Source organism: Melopsittacus undulatus, chromosome 1 (genome assembly GCF_012275295.1).
Source record: "Melopsittacus undulatus isolate bMelUnd1 chromosome 1, bMelUnd1.mat.Z, whole genome shotgun sequence".
In the NCBI taxonomy this organism is placed as follows: domain Eukaryota; kingdom Metazoa; phylum Chordata; class Aves; order Psittaciformes; family Psittaculidae; genus Melopsittacus; species Melopsittacus undulatus.
In genome coordinates this window covers 18944852-18962336 of record NC_047527.1, presented here as the reverse complement: position 1 = coordinate 18962336, position 17485 = coordinate 18944852, and the positions used below count along the sequence as shown (strand labels likewise).

At 37.6% G+C, this 17485-nt stretch overlaps 1 protein-coding gene across 2 annotated transcripts in view; it reads right to left on the bottom strand.

Moving 5' to 3' along the window:
* The window catches only part of ANGPT1 (angiopoietin 1), a 163436-nt gene that overhangs the window by 73675 nt on the left and 72276 nt on the right, over nt 1-17485 (bottom strand). For both annotated transcript variants that reach the window (XM_031050547.2, XM_005150920.3), the window contains 3 exons: nt 14895-15050; nt 10427-10548; nt 1704-1936 (listed from right to left, as the gene is read on the bottom strand). In XM_031050547.2, the coding sequence (XP_030906407.1) occupies nt 1704-1936; nt 10427-10548; nt 14895-15050 (511 nt within the window). The remainder of the gene's footprint in view (nt 1-1703; nt 1937-10426; nt 10549-14894; nt 15051-17485) is intronic.

Here is a 17485-nt window from a genome sequence, read left to right as displayed (position 1 = left end):
GTAAAACATAATAAAGGATTAGCATTGCATCACAATGTTTCTCTATTGATATGAGAACAGCCTACTATGAAGGATATTATTTAATTCAAAATGCTGGGCAACTATATAACATAATAAGCAGAAGGGAACATTTAGAATGAACATGGGGGAGGAAAAAGGTTTTTTTAAAAAGAAGTGTTCTATCAACACAGGCCCAAGCTTGCAACAGTTCCAAAGAAAGAGATATAATCCTCGTCACTGGAGCAGTTTAGATTTAAGCCACACAAGTTGCATGGGAATATATAGTAGAGAGCAAACCCACACTGTCATGAGCTGAATAGTTTGAATGACCTAATATGTCTTTTGCCTTTTAAACAGAGTATTGAATAATGATGCAGGTGATGAGGTTTTAAGGGGGGGGGGGGGGCAGGGTTGTTTTTTGAGGGCTTTATTTGGTTTTTTTTTTTTTTTTTCCTTTTCATTTTTTAGGTAATTTATGGCACTTAGAGCTCTAGAATTACAATGAGCAAATATGCTGGGCTCTTTGCACTGCTGGTACTTAACCTTGCATACACCTCTTTCATCCATGCTTCCACACTCACTGAATGACTAGCACAGCTCACACATATCTAGTTTCTCTCCAGGTTCCTTTATCAGAAGGGTTTTGATGACTTTCTCCCAGATGGATATTAATTTATTTCCTTAACTTTCTTTCCCCCAGTATTCTTAACCCTCTGCATGCTATAACAAGCACAGCTGTTAATCCCCTTTTAGCTGTTATTTTTAGTATATGCCTTTTCTCCTATATTCGCCCTCTCTTCTGTATGACTTTGCCTTGTTTTCTGTGGTTACTAATTCGTTCTTTCCAGTGCCCCATTTCCATCATTTGCAGTAGTCTCCATTCATCCATTTCCCTTGACCAGTTCTGATGAAAGGAATTTCTTTCCAGAGACATTCTACATTGTCTTTAGCATTTGAAAATTGCTATCTTAGCTGATTTCTCAGTCTCTGTAAGAAAACTGCTTATTAAGAAAGGCAGACTTCAGAATTGTACTAGAGGTTTTGTCAACCTTTTTTTCCAAGGGCGTTATTTCTATTTTTTGTGTTTATAATGTGCTTAATGCACCCACAAAAAAAACAAAATCCAGCAACGCAGAAGGAAGAAAAATAATCCCTTATTATAAATAAAATCTCATTCAAGAGAAGAAATTGAGACATCTTTTGGATGTCTCCAGCTCCATAAGTGCCTAAATTCAAGTTCGTCAGCATCATAACCTATATACATAGGTATAAAGTTTTAGGTTACTTTCTTTTGTTTACTACCCTGTTCTCTCCATTGATGGTAAAGGAAGTCTAGAGTAAATTAGATATAGGCATCTATAAACGTCCAAGGTTGGTTGGATTACCCCTAGCAAAAGGAGATGCTCAGAGCAACAAATCAGTATTGCTAATATGAAGTCAATGCGATTATGGCCTACATCAACTATGGTCAAGTTTTAACAACTCAATGATATTAAATAAAAAAAAAATAAATGAAATACTGCTGTTAGTCCAAGAGTCAGCCTTAGCATCGTTCAAACCTTATTTAATTTGTGGGGTTTTAATCAGCTATTTTGTTCTCTTTCTTGGAATAAGCTCATTAAGCTTTGTCTTTTCAAAAATTCAGAACTTCCTTCAGAAGAAATTTTCAAGGACTTCTAATATTTATAAAGCTTCTTTCTTACCTCCTTCCTTAGAACAAAGAGAGATCAGAGTGTGAACTGTATCCATCAGTTCAAGCTGCTGTTTCTGCAGGACACTATTATTGCTTGTTGCCTTGTTTAACTGCTTCTCTAGCTCCTGGATTATGTAGCTTTGTCGTGTGACCAAGCTCTGTAGGTTCTCTTTTTCTTCCTTCAAAGTGTCCAGCTCCTCTTTATGTTTTTCTTCCATTTCTAAAATTCTGTGTTCAAGTAAACTAAAATGAAATAAAGCAATTAGATATTATTTCATGACAATATGTTTATTGAGAAAACAAAACTATTTTATTTTTCACCGTAGACTTCAGTAAATAAAACATTTATTTTAAAAATGTCACATCATCTAATTCAGCCCACCGAATTAGTGGGCTAACTTAGATTTTCTCTGTCAAATAGCCAAATATAACTGATCTCTAAGGTTCCATGTTCAGTTGCACCCATCCAAGTACATGAGCATAGGGCCAATAACGCATCTGTATGTACAACTTCAGGTAGAAAAGTCTATGGTAGGCAAAAGAAACAAAAGAAAGGTATTGAAGGGAACATCATTGGTACTGTGGGTGGGACAATATGGTAAGAGATAGAAATCAAGCATAAACTAAGGAAGATATTGTGAAGGGCCTTGTCACTGGATGAAAGATAAGCATTAGGAGCTATGGAGTAGCATCAATAGATATGGAATCCACAATAATAACACCATTTGATGTGGTCTGTAATGTTCGGAAAGGAATTGTGCACCAGATGAGTGGTATCTGTTTCACATGAAGTGTAGTACTGTTTCCACAAAAGATAAATCAGAAGCTTGCCTTTTAAGATAGGTTTCACTTCTTTTCCTTGAGTCCACATACATATTTTCCTGCTCAATTTTCTCCACCCCTTCACCTTTCTGGTTCCACAATAGCCTCCTCGTACAAGAAACTGTTAGATATCTTACTATGCAACCTGCTAACATCAATTTTTATAAATAATTTTACAAATGTATGGAAACACTTTCCCCTGATCAGTATTCTTTTTCCAGTATGCTCTCTGTCCTGAGTCAGAAGTGCGCAATTTACCAAGATCCAAGACATATCAGATTATATGTAGAAGAATAGAGGAGCTGTGCATAAAGGACATGTAATATATGTCAACAGCAAAAAAAAAGTTTTTTCAGGCCAGTGCTTTAATGCTGTGGTGGGAGCTTAGCATAAATAATTTATTAATATTAGATAAAGAAACCAATTTAATCACTCTGCTGCTTTCTGTTTGGTAATATTGCACTACGTACCAAGAAGTATTTCTCACGCCCATAAACCAACTGGTGGTTACAAAGTTGCCAACAAACTACTTCCTGTTTAAATCAGGCTTTGGTTTTATTTATTTATTTGCACTCTCCCCCCACCGTTGTTTTTACTCCTGGGTAATAGATCAGTGGCAAAATGCCTGCATAACTTCAGGTCATTTAACCTAACTAAAGAACACAATAAAATCCATATGAAGGTATTTTTTCTACTAGATATCACAGAGCTTTAACATGAGCTGTTACAAATGATAATGCAATGATGAAATTCAGGCCTTGGATTTGCTGTACAAGCTAGAGTAATATAAAACTTTTTTTTTTTTTTAAATAAAAGAAACCAAGCAGCAAATCTTTCTTCTGAAAAGTTATAAATATGGGTTTTACAAAGACACTAAAGAAAATATACTTTGTAATGCCAACATACCTAATTCTGTGAGTCAGCAGGATCTGGGTAAAGAAGGAAAAAAAGAAAATATGGGAAGGGAAAGCATCCTTTTTGTGGTGTCCCAAATGAAAAAGGAAACATGATATCTCATTTTTAAAGGCTCAATAATTAGTAAGAAGCATATCAAGATTCAGTGGACATGAATCAAATGATAGAAAGTTTCAATTTGAAACAAAGTATGGATTTTGAAGCCAAAAACAATAAATTGTTTTAACACCTTATCAGACCTGTAGCTGATTTTTATTCATTACTTGAACTCTAACATTAAACGTGATGCCTTTATGCTCTAGACTCACACCTATTTTTTTGAGAAAATTTCTGCGGAAGTCTTTGATCCTTTTTTATGCAGAAGGTCAAACTAATTGCTTAGTTCTAAGAATTTTTAGAATTGCTTAGTTCTAACTAACATTTTCAGCATCTGCTGAACATGTTCTGATGGAACTAGGTGTAGTCATAAAATATTGTTAAAAAAATGTTCTAGGTGAATTTTATTGGTTCTGTCCATTTTTTCACAGAAATTATTGAAATGCTATTTTGACTTGCTTTTAACTTTGCTGATAGACTATAAATTGTATATCAATGCAATTTGATTAGGAACAAGGTAGACCTTCAACACAGTTTGTGATAGAATGGATTGTAGGTATGACCACATCCCAGTCTGATATCTTACAATTCATCAAAAATGTCATGCTTTGCTAATGTAAGAGAAGATGCTATTCTTGAAGTTAGAGTATTATTTATAGTTAAATGCTAAATGAAGACAAATAAAGGTCCCTTTATCTTTGTGCAAATCCTAGTACAGTAGAGGTCATTTTCCTAATTCTACAACATCCTATTTGTAAGTTCACATCTAAATGATTTCCATATCTGAATGTTTCCATGTAAAAGATAAAGCCTTTGATAGCCACAATTAGTGAATTTCATTATTTGTTTCCCACCATGGCCTTCCTAAGACGATAGTGAATGAACCCATGGTGATGACAGTCTTACTCGTAGCAATACTGGCCATACCAGTTAAAAAATGGAAGAAACCAACAATCTTTAGTGCCTCCCAGCTTGCCATCTATGGAGACAGACAGCAAGCAGATGTTTTACAGCTTTAGTAATAATACATTCTAATGTTTATGAATGGTGTGTCAACATGTGGTGGAAAGTTGGTAGTGTCATAGCACTTGGTTCCTTTACAGTTTTCTTTGTGGTTTAAAAATTGTGTTGTTATAAAAGGAGAAACTAAGTCATTTAAAGGGATGCATATGTATTTATGCAATGATCTTTCTATATCCATAAATCTACAACAGATAAGAATAAGTACTGAGGACAGGACCACTCCCTGGGAGAAATAGAAAACATTCATTGCATTTTACTAGGAATCAGTGAGAAAGTTTTGGTCAAAGCTCTAAATAAAGATAAAAACTGCACAAAGATAGAGGGTTTCTGCATTGGCCTGTTCCAAAAGGAAGAAATCCTTAACAGCCTGTTCCAAAAGCAATAAATCCTTAAACAGCATGACACAAACTGCTCTTATGAGATTTGATTCCAATGTGGCCAGAATTTTTGGTTTCTGTGGTTACATTCAAATTTATTCTAGCTCACTTGAATTAAAAAAGTTTTAGAAACCTCATAAAAAAAATCTTGAAACAGGTTGAAACCAAATATATTTAGATATTTTTTTAACAGTTGAAAGGGTAGTCTGCTCTCTCTTTTTTGCTTGACATTGGACAATTTCAAATAGACAAATACGATGAAAAATAACTTTGCTGAGTGACTGGGAAAGGTATTTTCTCACTTTTTTAAAGAGACATTTTAAAGACAAGGTTAAAATGCAAATATTTCTACTAGTTTTCATTAACAACTGTTGCTGCCACAAAATGTTAACGAAAATGAAAAGAAGGCTGCCTCTATACCAATTAATCAAACATTATGTAAAGGCTGACTAAATTTGTTATATAACATTCTTTCATGACAGGTTCCAGTCAAATGTTATGGGCATTATGCAATGACTGGTTCTTTTTTAGAGTAAGTTTGCTCTATGATTCCTATACCTTTGAAATTCCTTTTATTTCCTATCTATTTGAAAGTCCTAAATGTTTTAAAATAGTTACTGACCTAGAAAGATGAAGTAGTTATGGGCACTACAATACTCATGATAAAAATAAATCACCATTGACTAGAAACATCACATATATACATATGTGTGTAGGTATATATGCACACATGCACATACAGGTATGAATGTGCATTTTTTTAGAATTGCAGCCTTCAGTTTGGGGAAACAAGCTGGCCATTTGGGGAACAGAATGAAGTTGTGAAGAAACAAATATTGTTAACATGGATAAATACCAGCATTATCCCTTGGACAATGACTCTTTGGAGTCATTATCTAGAAGATAGTTGAATTAAAACCAAACGTGCACACACACCCCCCATGCCCAGACAGCCTTAGTTTTTCTAAAAGTTAACCATATCTCTGTTTCTAACCTATTGATCCTGGCAAGGCTAAGAATCTATTTTCAACCATACAAATGATGTGTTAAGTTTGTTAGGATATAAGCCAGTAGGATGCCTGGGTGCAACTGTGCTATGTCCAGCTGATTCAGAAAAAGACCTCTGATAATGCTGGAGAGGGTAGAAGGCCCATACAGAAGTTAAAAAATGACTTCCAGGGAAAGCCGTTGTCTTTTTGAAAGGTGATGAAGTAGAACATGTAGAAAGCACTCTGGTAGCTCTCTGGGGAGGAAGGAAAGTCTGGTTTAGACAATCTGCCTTATAAGGTAGATAGTTTACTCACTAATCCATTCCAGACCACAGCAGTTTAAGGGATTTTTTTTATCTTTGTTTTCAGAGGCCTCAGTTTAGATATGTGAGAACAGGATACAGACCAGATCTGGGAGATGGACATCTTTAGCATGAAAATAATCTCTTAAAAAATCTGGATTTATTAAAAATATAGATTAAACCACTTATTTTGTTGTGCAATTCAATAAAAACAACTAATGTAGAAAAGAATTCTTTGTCTGTATACATGTGGGTTTTTTTATTATGTCTAAGGAGACAAAAAAGGCAGAGAATTTAAATGCTTATTTTTGAGTTCAAGTATGTTATCATCTCATTGAGACAGCTTCTTTGTACTTCATTTTACATGAGTAAAATTTTCCCTATATTGTTAGGTGCTGACCACTCACTCTTTGGTGATCTAATATTCTCTTATGAGTTTAAGGGACTGAAAAAATATGTGTTGCCATACTCCTCAAGGCCAGTAACTCCTCAAGTCCCCTAGTAAGCCTATTTTTTTTTATACCAGTGATAACACCATTGAAAAAAGCAAATAAGAAAAAATATTTATTTTTTTACTACATGTGAAAACCTTCAAATGAAACTGATCATAGGTACTATATTTCTCCATCTTTCACACAGTCAGGTGGAAGTTCAAGAACCACTGAGCCCTCACTTTTCATAGGACACAACAGTTCTTGTATTGAATGTGTTAATGTAGTTTAATTGCCTGTTAATTTAAGGTAGATTTTATATTTAAATTTCACTTCCACTATAAATTGCTGGAAGATCCAGAATTCCATTATATTTTTTCTCACTTGTTTCATGTGAGTAAATAAGAAGTTGATTTCACTCTTGTATATAGAAACAAAAGGCACACAGTAAGTTAAATGCAGATGGTACACTAAGGGAAAAAAGAGGGGGTGATAAAGGAATTTAGCAAGGGAATCTTTCAAGAATAAATCAAAATAGTTTTTAGAAAGCTCTTGTGGGAGAAAAAAACTGTAATAAAAGAAACTACCATTTACATTATAGTGGGTGGGAACCCACAAACTAAATTATTTATGGCATGAAATAACTTAATAGAAACATGATTCTGGGGCAAATGTGACTGTACTTATGCCATGGAATATCATTCACTTCAGAGGGATAAAGAGAAAAAAAATTGGCCACTCTTCCCAGCAGAGGCAGGAAGTAAAGAGAAAGGCCAAGAATAGATATATCTCTTTCTCTAAAGAACATGTGTTGGTCCCTTGTTGATATGCAGTGTTCATTTTCTTTAATGTACTGTAGTACATCAACGATCAGCTATTATTACTGTAATATCTTGCATTACTTTAATCCAAAATCCATTTTTTGATAGCAATTGTTTTTAATGTAGCACAGTGAAAGAAATTATCTGCCTAAAGTACACAATCTTTTCTGATTATTTTTGTGATGATAACAGTACCTACACTCATTCCCGCTGTGGCATGCACCTACTGCAAAAGAAAGGCCCCTCCAAACACGCTTACAGTCCACACAGGCAATGTGGATGAAAGTTTTCTCTATTTTATTGATGTGAAAGTGATATGGAGAAGGACAAAGACATTTTAATTGCAAAAAACTACTGAACATAGCCTGATGGATAATCTATAAGTACTGTTCAAAGCTAAGTCAAACTAAAACTAAAAGCATTGGCATGCCTAGAAACCTGAAATATGCTGAAATTTCCAAGATGTGTCCCATAGTGAACTTGATAAACATATAATTAATTTGAGGATCAGGACCTACAAGGCCAAGTCTAAGCATTTCTTTGTTAGGAGTAGATGATGATACAGAAGCTGACTATCCACATTTTAGTGGAATCATAACACTGACCTTTCCCTAATTTTATGATTTTCAAAGAGGGAATATAAAGCCTGGAAATATACGCCAGGTACTTGCTTCATAACAAGATGAAACTCCATGTGCTTTTTCATTCATTCACTTACACATTTACTTCTGAGAGGAAGAATTGGGTATAAAATGTGCTTTTGAACATATAGAATCATAGAATAGTTAGGGTTAGAAAGGACCTTAAGATCCCTCCTTTTCTTCTGAAATGTCATAGACCATTTCATCATAATGTCATCCAAGTCAAAGGTCATGTGTAAATAAGTAAAACTTATGTAAATAAGTAAAACTTATTTGTTTACTGACATGAAGGTTTTACACCCTGACACATTGCTAAGATAAATAAATAATTTCAGATTATTAAGTACACAAGACAGTCTCTTGAGCAGCCAACAAAATTTTGTTGCTAACCAGATTGCAGAAGATAAAAATGCAAGTATTATGTACTTAACTAATGCTTTGGGCTAATCCTTAATTGAAATAGGTTTTTAAAATATGCAGAATGAACTGTCTCTTGAGCATGCCTACCCTTTTAGTGGAGTACCAGAAGAGCATATATATGCACTTCAGGTGAATTCCTTAATTTTGAGATATCTGAAGTTAATTCTGCACTAATTTAATCATATTTCCAGCTGGTCAAGGGAAATTTGTGGAGTTCAGGACTTTTCAATGTAATCCAACTTCTCCAGAATAACATCTGCTGGAATTATTTGTTATAAACAGTTGCCAAATACATCAAATTGATTTTCATAACCAGTAGCAAAAAAATGGCATATTATTTGACTAACTTTGCAACTAGCCATATCTAGCAAAAACATCTTATTAACAATATTTTCTATTTTTTTATCACTATCCAACCATGAGACACAGCTGAGCCTGTCTGCCAAGATGACTGTGCCTTGATAAAAACACATTTAAGAAAGGGTAAAACCACTACCTGACAGCTTTGAGAAGTGAGGGACAATAGTGGAAGAAAGAATGCTGCAGACACCAAGGTCAGAGAAGAAGGAGGTTCCCCTGCAGCCCATGGAGAGACCATAGTGGAGCAGATATTTCCCATGGAGAACTTCACAGTGGAGCAGGTGCAGATGTCCAGAAGGAAGCTTCAGCTTGTGGAGAGCCCACATGGAAGAACTGAAGGACTGCAGTCCATGGGAAAGTACCATGCTTTCCCTTTCCCATGGAGAATGGAAAGTGCAAGAGGAAGGGTCAGGTGAACTGACCACAGCCCTCACTTCTCATCCAACTTTGAGCAATTGCATTGCTCAAAGGCAGGGCAGCAGAAGAGCCAGGAGAGAATTTGAGCCTGGGAAGAAGCGGAGGTAGGGGGTAAAGGTCTTTTTGGTTTTATTATTATTTCTAATCATTTTATGCTGTTATTAATTGGCAATAAATGAAGTGTTTTTTTTTTCCCATGGCATTACCTGGTAGGTGATCTCTCTGTCTTTATTTTGACCACAGGATTTTTTATCATATTTTCTCCCTCTGTCCTGTTGATGAGGGGGAGTAAGAGAGTAACAGGGTGGGCATCTGACAGCCAGACAAGGTCAATACAACACGCTGAGATACTGGATTGCTAAATCCAGCAGGTACTGAGTCCTGTGTTACCTCTCCAAGTGAGTTTGGATTGCTAAATCCAATTGCTGGATTGCTAAATCCAGCAGGTACTGAGTCCTGTGCACCTCTCTGAGTGAGGTACTCTCTCTGCAGGAGACGTACTTTTCTGAAGTAGACAAAGGGACAACACTGGAAATTCTTCTTGACTCTCACTTCACTGCTTAAGCAGTTATGCTCTGCTAAACAGTTTTCTCTTCGATTTCAACATAAGCCCCAAATATTTACCATTCACTTTATTCTTTAAATGGAGCATGGTTCCAAGTGTGCTATAAACAAATGAGTACACAGAGAAAGATCCTTCCTTGTATCAATTAAAATTATAAACTTTTTGAAAATGAAGCTAGAAAAATGAACTTTTAGGTTGTTGATAATAACATAATTTATTAATAATTTTTCTACCTGAAAATACTCGTACAAGTTATCCTTATGCTGTTCAGTGGGAGGAACTGTGACCATGCGACTACGTTGTGAAGAAGCAAACTGAGTTGTAAACTTATAGTTCACATGAAAAGTGGTAAAAATCAACTTACATTTAGCATACATGAGCTAACACAGTGTAGTTCACACCCTAGCACTTTTAGCCATTTTATAAATATTATCTATACTTTCCACTTACCATAGTTTTGCCTTTCTTTTCATCAGTTTCTTAGAAAAAAGTACACAGAGACCACTTTGTGATGAACAGACAAAAAATGGAAGACACCAACTACTCATTTTTACCTGTTTTTCTCATGAATTTTCAGGATTTCATGTGTTTGTTGTAGCAGCTGTTTTTCTAGCTTGTATGTTGACAGTGAATTTTCTAGTAGCTGAATTTCAAGTCTGGATGTTTGATTTAGCACCTTAAGGATAAATTAAAAACATTAGTGTTTATATTGTCCTGGTTATGTTTCCATAGCAACATAATGCAACAATTTCATTCTGATTTGATGATTTGTCAAAAATTGTTTCTAAATCTTTTTATAACCTCAGCTGCTCAGCTGGTGCAAATGAACTCACCCAAGCTACACTGATATGTACCAGCTGATATTCTGGCACCCTGTTTACTGTAGAATAATACTAGACCGGCAGAAAAAGGAAAGGTGATTGCCAAACAAACTTCATTTCAATGGAAAGAACATGAGGTATGCCTCAAACATGAATTCCTACAAAGCATGCTTCAACCAGAAGAGTGCAAGAGTACTTGGACCACAGCCAAAGTGTTGCATCCGCTATTTTGTAAATAGAACTCCTATTTTAGCTTTCCCCTGAGCTCTCTCTTTTGCCGTGTTGGCAGAAGTCTGGTGTCTGCTTATGTTATCACAACTTGCACTCTTACACAGATTTTTAAGATGTGGGCTGTGATCCCAAAACATTGCCTTATGCAGCCCTCTTTCACTTTAGTGGTGGTCTGTATCAATAGCCCATTTTACTAAGTACATCAGACTGAGAGAGGCCTTTTAACTAGAAGAAAGAGAATAGATTCTAACAGAAGTGGAAATGACAGAATGCTTTCAAGAGTGAAAACAACAACATTAATGTTAGCTAATTTTATTGGGATTTGTCATTCATTAAACAGAGACTGAAGCAGAGTGTGTTAACAGTTTTTGTAGAAATGAGTGCACACAACAACTGAGATGCAATCACTTCTGGAACTGAAAATGCTGCCTCTTTAATGGAACCTATCAGACCTTTCTTGGATATGTATCAAAATCATCATAGGATTATATGGTAGTATTTTCTCATGCATGCCTGATAAAAAAACTTGTTACAGAACATAAAGCAAAGGGAATGGCTCTCAAACTCAGCCCAGTGCCCTGGGTTTTTTTTTGGAAACTGCTGACTTTCACAAAGCAACTTGGTCTGGTTTAGTTTAAGGGTACAGAGGTTGAAAAAATTGGACATTGTACAAAGGTGTTATTTTTTTTTCAAGATGGATATATCTGGTAATGACAGGAGGCAGCACCACAGTTTCAGAAAGGCATGTCAAATATTGAAAGTATATTAAGGATAGCAAGAAGACAGGAAACCACCAACAGATTTCCAAAGAGGATATCTCTGTGGAGTAGCCTACAAAATGGCAGTAGAGCTGCAGGTAGAGAAGAAAGCCTAAAGGGAATCCATGGTATTTGGATGGGACAGGGATTAAGAGGGGTCAGAGAGATTTAAGGAGATGTAGGCTATATCTTCAGTCTTTCAGACTCCCTCTTACTCTGCTGTGAGCCTTTATTACATGCATGAAATCCTGACCCACTTTTTTCCTTCTTGTATCCTACAGAATTTCACCTCCCTGCCATGCAGCTGGCCACCCCCAACACTATCAAGAGCAGCCTATTTTCACTTTCCGGAGCCACATCCACCACTTTTTTCTGATTGATGGTAGAGCCAGTGACCACAGGGACTTTCTCATACTACTGAAAGAGGGGAGGTGGGAGATGCCATCATTGAGCTGACAGAGCAAGTGCTGCAGCAAAAAAAAGGAAAACATATATATATATATATATATATATATACATAATAGAATCATAGAATAGTTAGGGTTGGAAAAGACCTTAAGATCATCTAGTGCCATGGGCAGGGACACCTCACACTAAACCATATCACCCAAGGCTTCATCCAACCTGGCCTTGAACACTGACAGGGATGGAGCATTCACAGCCTCCCTGGGCAACCCATTCCAGTACCTCACCACCCTCACAGTAAAGAATTTCTTTCTTATATCCTGTCTGAACCCCTGCTGTTTAAGTTTCAACCCGTTACCCTTGTCCTGTCACCACAGTCCCTAATGAAGAGTCCATACCCAGCATCCTTATAGGCCCCCTTCAGATACTGGAAGGATGCTATGAGGTCTCTATGCAGCCTTCTCTTCTCCAGGCTGAACAGCACCAACTCTCTCAGCCTGTCTTCATATGGGAGGTGCTCCAGTCCCCTGATCATCCTCGTGGCCCTCCTCTAGACTTGTTCTAACAGTTCCATGCCCTTTTTATGTTGAGGACACCAGAACTGCACACAATACTCCAGGTGAGGTCTCACAAGAGCAGAGTAGAGGGGCAGGATCACCTCCTTTGACCTGCTGGGCAGGCTTTTTTTGATGCAGCCCAGAATACAGTTCGCTTTTTGGGCTGTAAGCGCACACTGAAGCTGCCTCATGTTCATTTTCTCATCAACCAACAACCCCAAGTCCTTCTCTGCAGGGCTGCTCTGAATTTCCTTTTCGTCCAACCTGTAGCTGTGCCTGGGATTGCTCCGACCCAGGTGTAGGACGTTACACTTGGCATGGTTAAACTTCATGATGTTGGCATCAGTCCACCTCAAAGCATGACAAGGTCCCTCTGGATGGCATTCCTTCCCTCCAGACTATCAACAGAACCACACAGCTTGGTGTCACCAGCAAACGTGCTGAGGGCACACTCAATTCCACTGTCTATGTCAACAACAAAGATGTTAAACAAGACCGGTCCCAACACTGATCCCTGAGGGACACCACTCGTTACTGGTCTCCAGCCAGACATTGAACCATTGACCACAACACATTGCGTGCTGCCATCCAGCCAGTTCTTTATCCACCGAGTGGTCCACCTATCAAATTGATGACACTCCAATTTAGAGACAAGGATGTCGTGTGGGACAGTGTCAAATGCTTTGCACAAGTCCAGGTAGATGACATCAACTGCTCTACCCCTGTCCATCATTTTTGTAGCCCCATCATAGAAGGCCACCAAATTGGTCAGGCAGGATTTTCCCCTAGTAAAGCCATGCTGTCTGTCACCAAGCACCTTGTTGTTTTTCATGTGCCCTAGCATGCCTCCCAGGAGAATCTGCTCCCAGATTTTGCCCGGCACAGAGGTGAGACTGACTGGTCTGTAATTCCCCGGGTCACCCATTTTCCCCTTCTTGAAAATGGGGATTAGATTTCCCTTTTTCCACTTGTTGGGAACTTCACCTGTCTGCCATGATTTTTCAAATATGATGGCCAGTGGCTTTGCAAATTCATTCGCCAGCTCCTTCAGGACCTATAGATGGATTTCATCAGGGCCCATGGACTTGTGTACGTTCAGGTTCTTAAGATGGTCTCGAACCAGGTCCTCTCCTACAGTGGTCCCAAGATCTTCATTCTCACAGTCCCTGCATCCGCCTTCCAAGGCTTGGGTGCTGTGGTCAGAGCCTTTGCCAGTGAAGACCGAGGCAAAGAAGCCATTCAGGACCTCAGCCTTCTCCAAGTCCTGTGTAGCCAGTTCTCCTGAGAGCTTCTGGAGGGGGCCTACGTTGTCCCTAGTCTGTTTTTTAGCCACTACACACCTATAAAATCCCTTCCTATTATTTTTAACATCCCTCACCAAGTTTAGCTCCAAATGGGCCTTAAGTTTTCTAACCCTGTCCCTAACTACCTGGACAACATCCCTGTATTCATCCCAGGCCACCTGTCCTTGCTTCCACCTTTTATAAGCCTCTTTTTTCTTGTGAATTTTTCTCAGAAGCTCAGTCCTTTTCTGCAGGGCTGCTCTGAATCTCTTCTCTGTCTTATATTGCTGAAAGAACTGAAAAGGCAAAAAGTAGTAGAGTCTTTACAATAAGTGTAATGTGAATTTGTACTCTGTTTTATTATAGTGATACTCTCGTCACTTCAATCAAGACAGTGATTTTAGTGCTAGGAATCAGTCATACGGAGATGACTATTTACATTCATGTGATCTTATATAATTTTACAGCAATAACAAATACACAGTGTTTTATAAAGAAGCTGATGCTTGTCCCTCTTTATGGTTTAAAAGCTTCAGATATACACTGTTTTTCAAATAACTGGAAACATCTTGCAGAAAATAAGAAAAACTTTCTTGTAACAGTAAAGAGGCAAACAGCAATGGAGATCAAAGGCTCTGTTTTAGCCTGAAGCTCTTTATTTATCTTGACACCTGTATCATTAACAGTTGGTAGCTGGGCTGTTTATTTGAAGACAAATGATGATTTAGTTTCCTGGACAGTCCTGTCTGTCTTACGTGCTCAGAGCTAAATACACTAGCCAAATGAAATCAGAAGGCAGACACATAACAAGTGTCAGTCATCACCACTGTTGGTACCAAGAAGCAAAGTGTGAATGTTTCTTGGAGGCATGTGTTGAAACATTTTGTGTGGTGATGCATTAGAATAGGAAGAGGATGATAAAAGCTCTGCAATTAACAGCTTTTAGAAAACCACTCTGGGAACATACCTGGGTTTCAACATCCGTGAGTTTTCTTGTCTGCTCTGCTGTCTGGCTGAGGAGACTGGTCCCTATCTCAAGCATGGTGGCCGTGTGGTTCTGCACAGCATTCTGCTGCAGCTGCACCATCTCCGATTTCATGTTTTCCACAATGTAGTTCTCAAGCTGTAAAAGAGAAGGGGTTGTAGCTGTGGTATTTTTGCCTATTTAGGCATTCTGGTTACCAGGTGGATAGCTGGCATTCTTGCCAGAAGGGGAAATTTCAACCTTTTCATGGGGAGCCCAAGTCTCAGCTGACCCTGTGATTGTGGGAGTAGGGTCCTGACTACCTGTGTAGCCCTTGCCAGTCACAGAGTCCCAGTGTTTTTTTAAGTATCACAGCCTGCTGGTATGAGCTGGAGCAGGCCCTGCCTGCCTCTACCTGTGTTAAGGTTGCAGTGAACATCTGTGGTAGAGACATAATGACAGTTCTAAGTGAACCCCTAAAAGAACAAAGTCCACCACAGGGAAATGTTAGGACCTACTTGTACATCGTAACTTACATGTGAGTCCTTCCTGGAAGAAATCCTGCCATATCCTATCCTAACCCCTGGATTTTTCCTATCTCACAGTTTCATCAGTATGACTTTTTGTTGGGTTAGATCCCCACAAAGAGCTTCACAAACTCAGCAATGAACACAGCTTAGTTTAGTTGTGATCAATAAATTGTAAAGGAATGAAGACACTGTCAATGGCAATAAAAGAAGGAAGTTCTTGACCAAAAAACATAGAAAGCTATTTTGTTCCTTTTGCTTTTTTTTCTCTCTATACTGTTTGGTTTTCATTTGCAATTTGTTGAACAGAATCTGAATTAAGACTCTCATAATAAATTGGGCACCCTAGAGAGAGGGGCACTTTTTGTTTCGATTTGTTTTATTTAACATAGGCAGGGTCATTTCCCTTCTAGCTACCTAGGTCCTTGCTCAGCCACAGCACACTGGAAACTCAGGAAGAGTCTACAATATAATGAGATTGTTTGTTACTTATACAGGCAGCATTTTGGAATCTTGCTTGGTGTGCTCTGTAAAGTCTTAACATAAGAAAGGTGTCCCAGAGCATCTCTTTCAATACCTTTCACTGCAATCAGTTGGAGTCCAGCCAGTGGAGGACAGCCAGTGAAGATTTGGTCCTCAGTTTCTTTCTGTGGCTTATCTTTTTTTTACTGTTAGCCAGTTGCAGACTTAAGCAACCGCTCTTTTACCTAATCATGTCGATCACATTGGACCTGCTTCTGCAGCAGTAAGCATATTTCATTGTGAAAGGTAAGCTGCAAAACTATATAGTATGAACCAGATGGAGTTTATTTAAAGGCTGAAGAAAGGAGCAGGAGTCAGATATACAGTATGATTAATAAGACAGGCTGCTTTCATCTTATCTATAAGCATACTTGTGCTTAGGGGTAACTACAGTTAAATGCTCTGACGAGCCACATCAGCCAAGTTCACAAATGACTTATCAAAATTTAATTATTTATGTGCACCTCCTATTAGTTTTATAAACACTTTGACAGAGAAAGAACACTGCCAAAGTATAAATCATTTTCTGCATAAACAGTTGTTAGTGTTCTGTTTGTTTGTTTGTTTGCTTACACCAGTTTGGAGAAGCACTTAATACTCATGTTGGTCAAAAACAAAGTGGATTTCTTACAGACAACAAAAATGTTTGCTTGAATTGCCAAGCAACCACTCTGTGCTGAAAACCTGCAGTGTTTTAAGTGGTGGGGAAAATTTATCTTGAATACTCTGATAAGTATTAAAATGAGATTTAGCAGCCAAGGAAAACTGCATCACAAAATGTCTTCAATGGATGTCACCTTTTTCCACTCCCAGTCTAAGTTCACTGCTCTGTTTTAGTTTATTACTGTGAGATAAGTGTTATAAATATTATGCTAGTTCAAGGGAGATTTTACATATCCATCACATTTCTACACCATACTTTTATGTTCAGAAGTATTTTGCCTATATATCTCTTTCACATTAAATAATGTATTTTTATCAACCCTTTGCTTCTTGTTTTCTAACCAATTTCTTTTTTTTTTTGCCCCTCAAACTGTCTCTTGGTTGCAAATAATCTCTATGAAAGAGCCCCACAAACTGGATGGTCTATATTCTCCATATTCTGGTCCAGATACTGGAATATGAAGTTCAAATTTCTCCCACAGCTTTCACTTCCTAACAAAACACAGGACTCTTAAGACATAGTACTGACCATGATGGGGTACCTACACACACATTTCTCCCATCCAATGCCTTTTGTTTCCAGATAGGAACATAGCATGTCTGTAGTGTGGTTGCACAGTGCTTGATTTGTTAGTTCACAGCTTTCTGAAACTTCTTTGTTTAACACAGGTTACATGGCACTTGTGTGTACTGGATGTCTGGGAAAACTCATGAAAAAATATGGTAGCTACACTTATACATCAGAAACTAGATATTTTCACACATCAATAAAAACAAGCACAGATAGGAATATAAATATAAAAAGAAAAAATATATTTCTTACTGTTTTTTTCACTGTTGCTTTACTCACATTACAGAAAAGATCATGTTTGAAAAATCTAA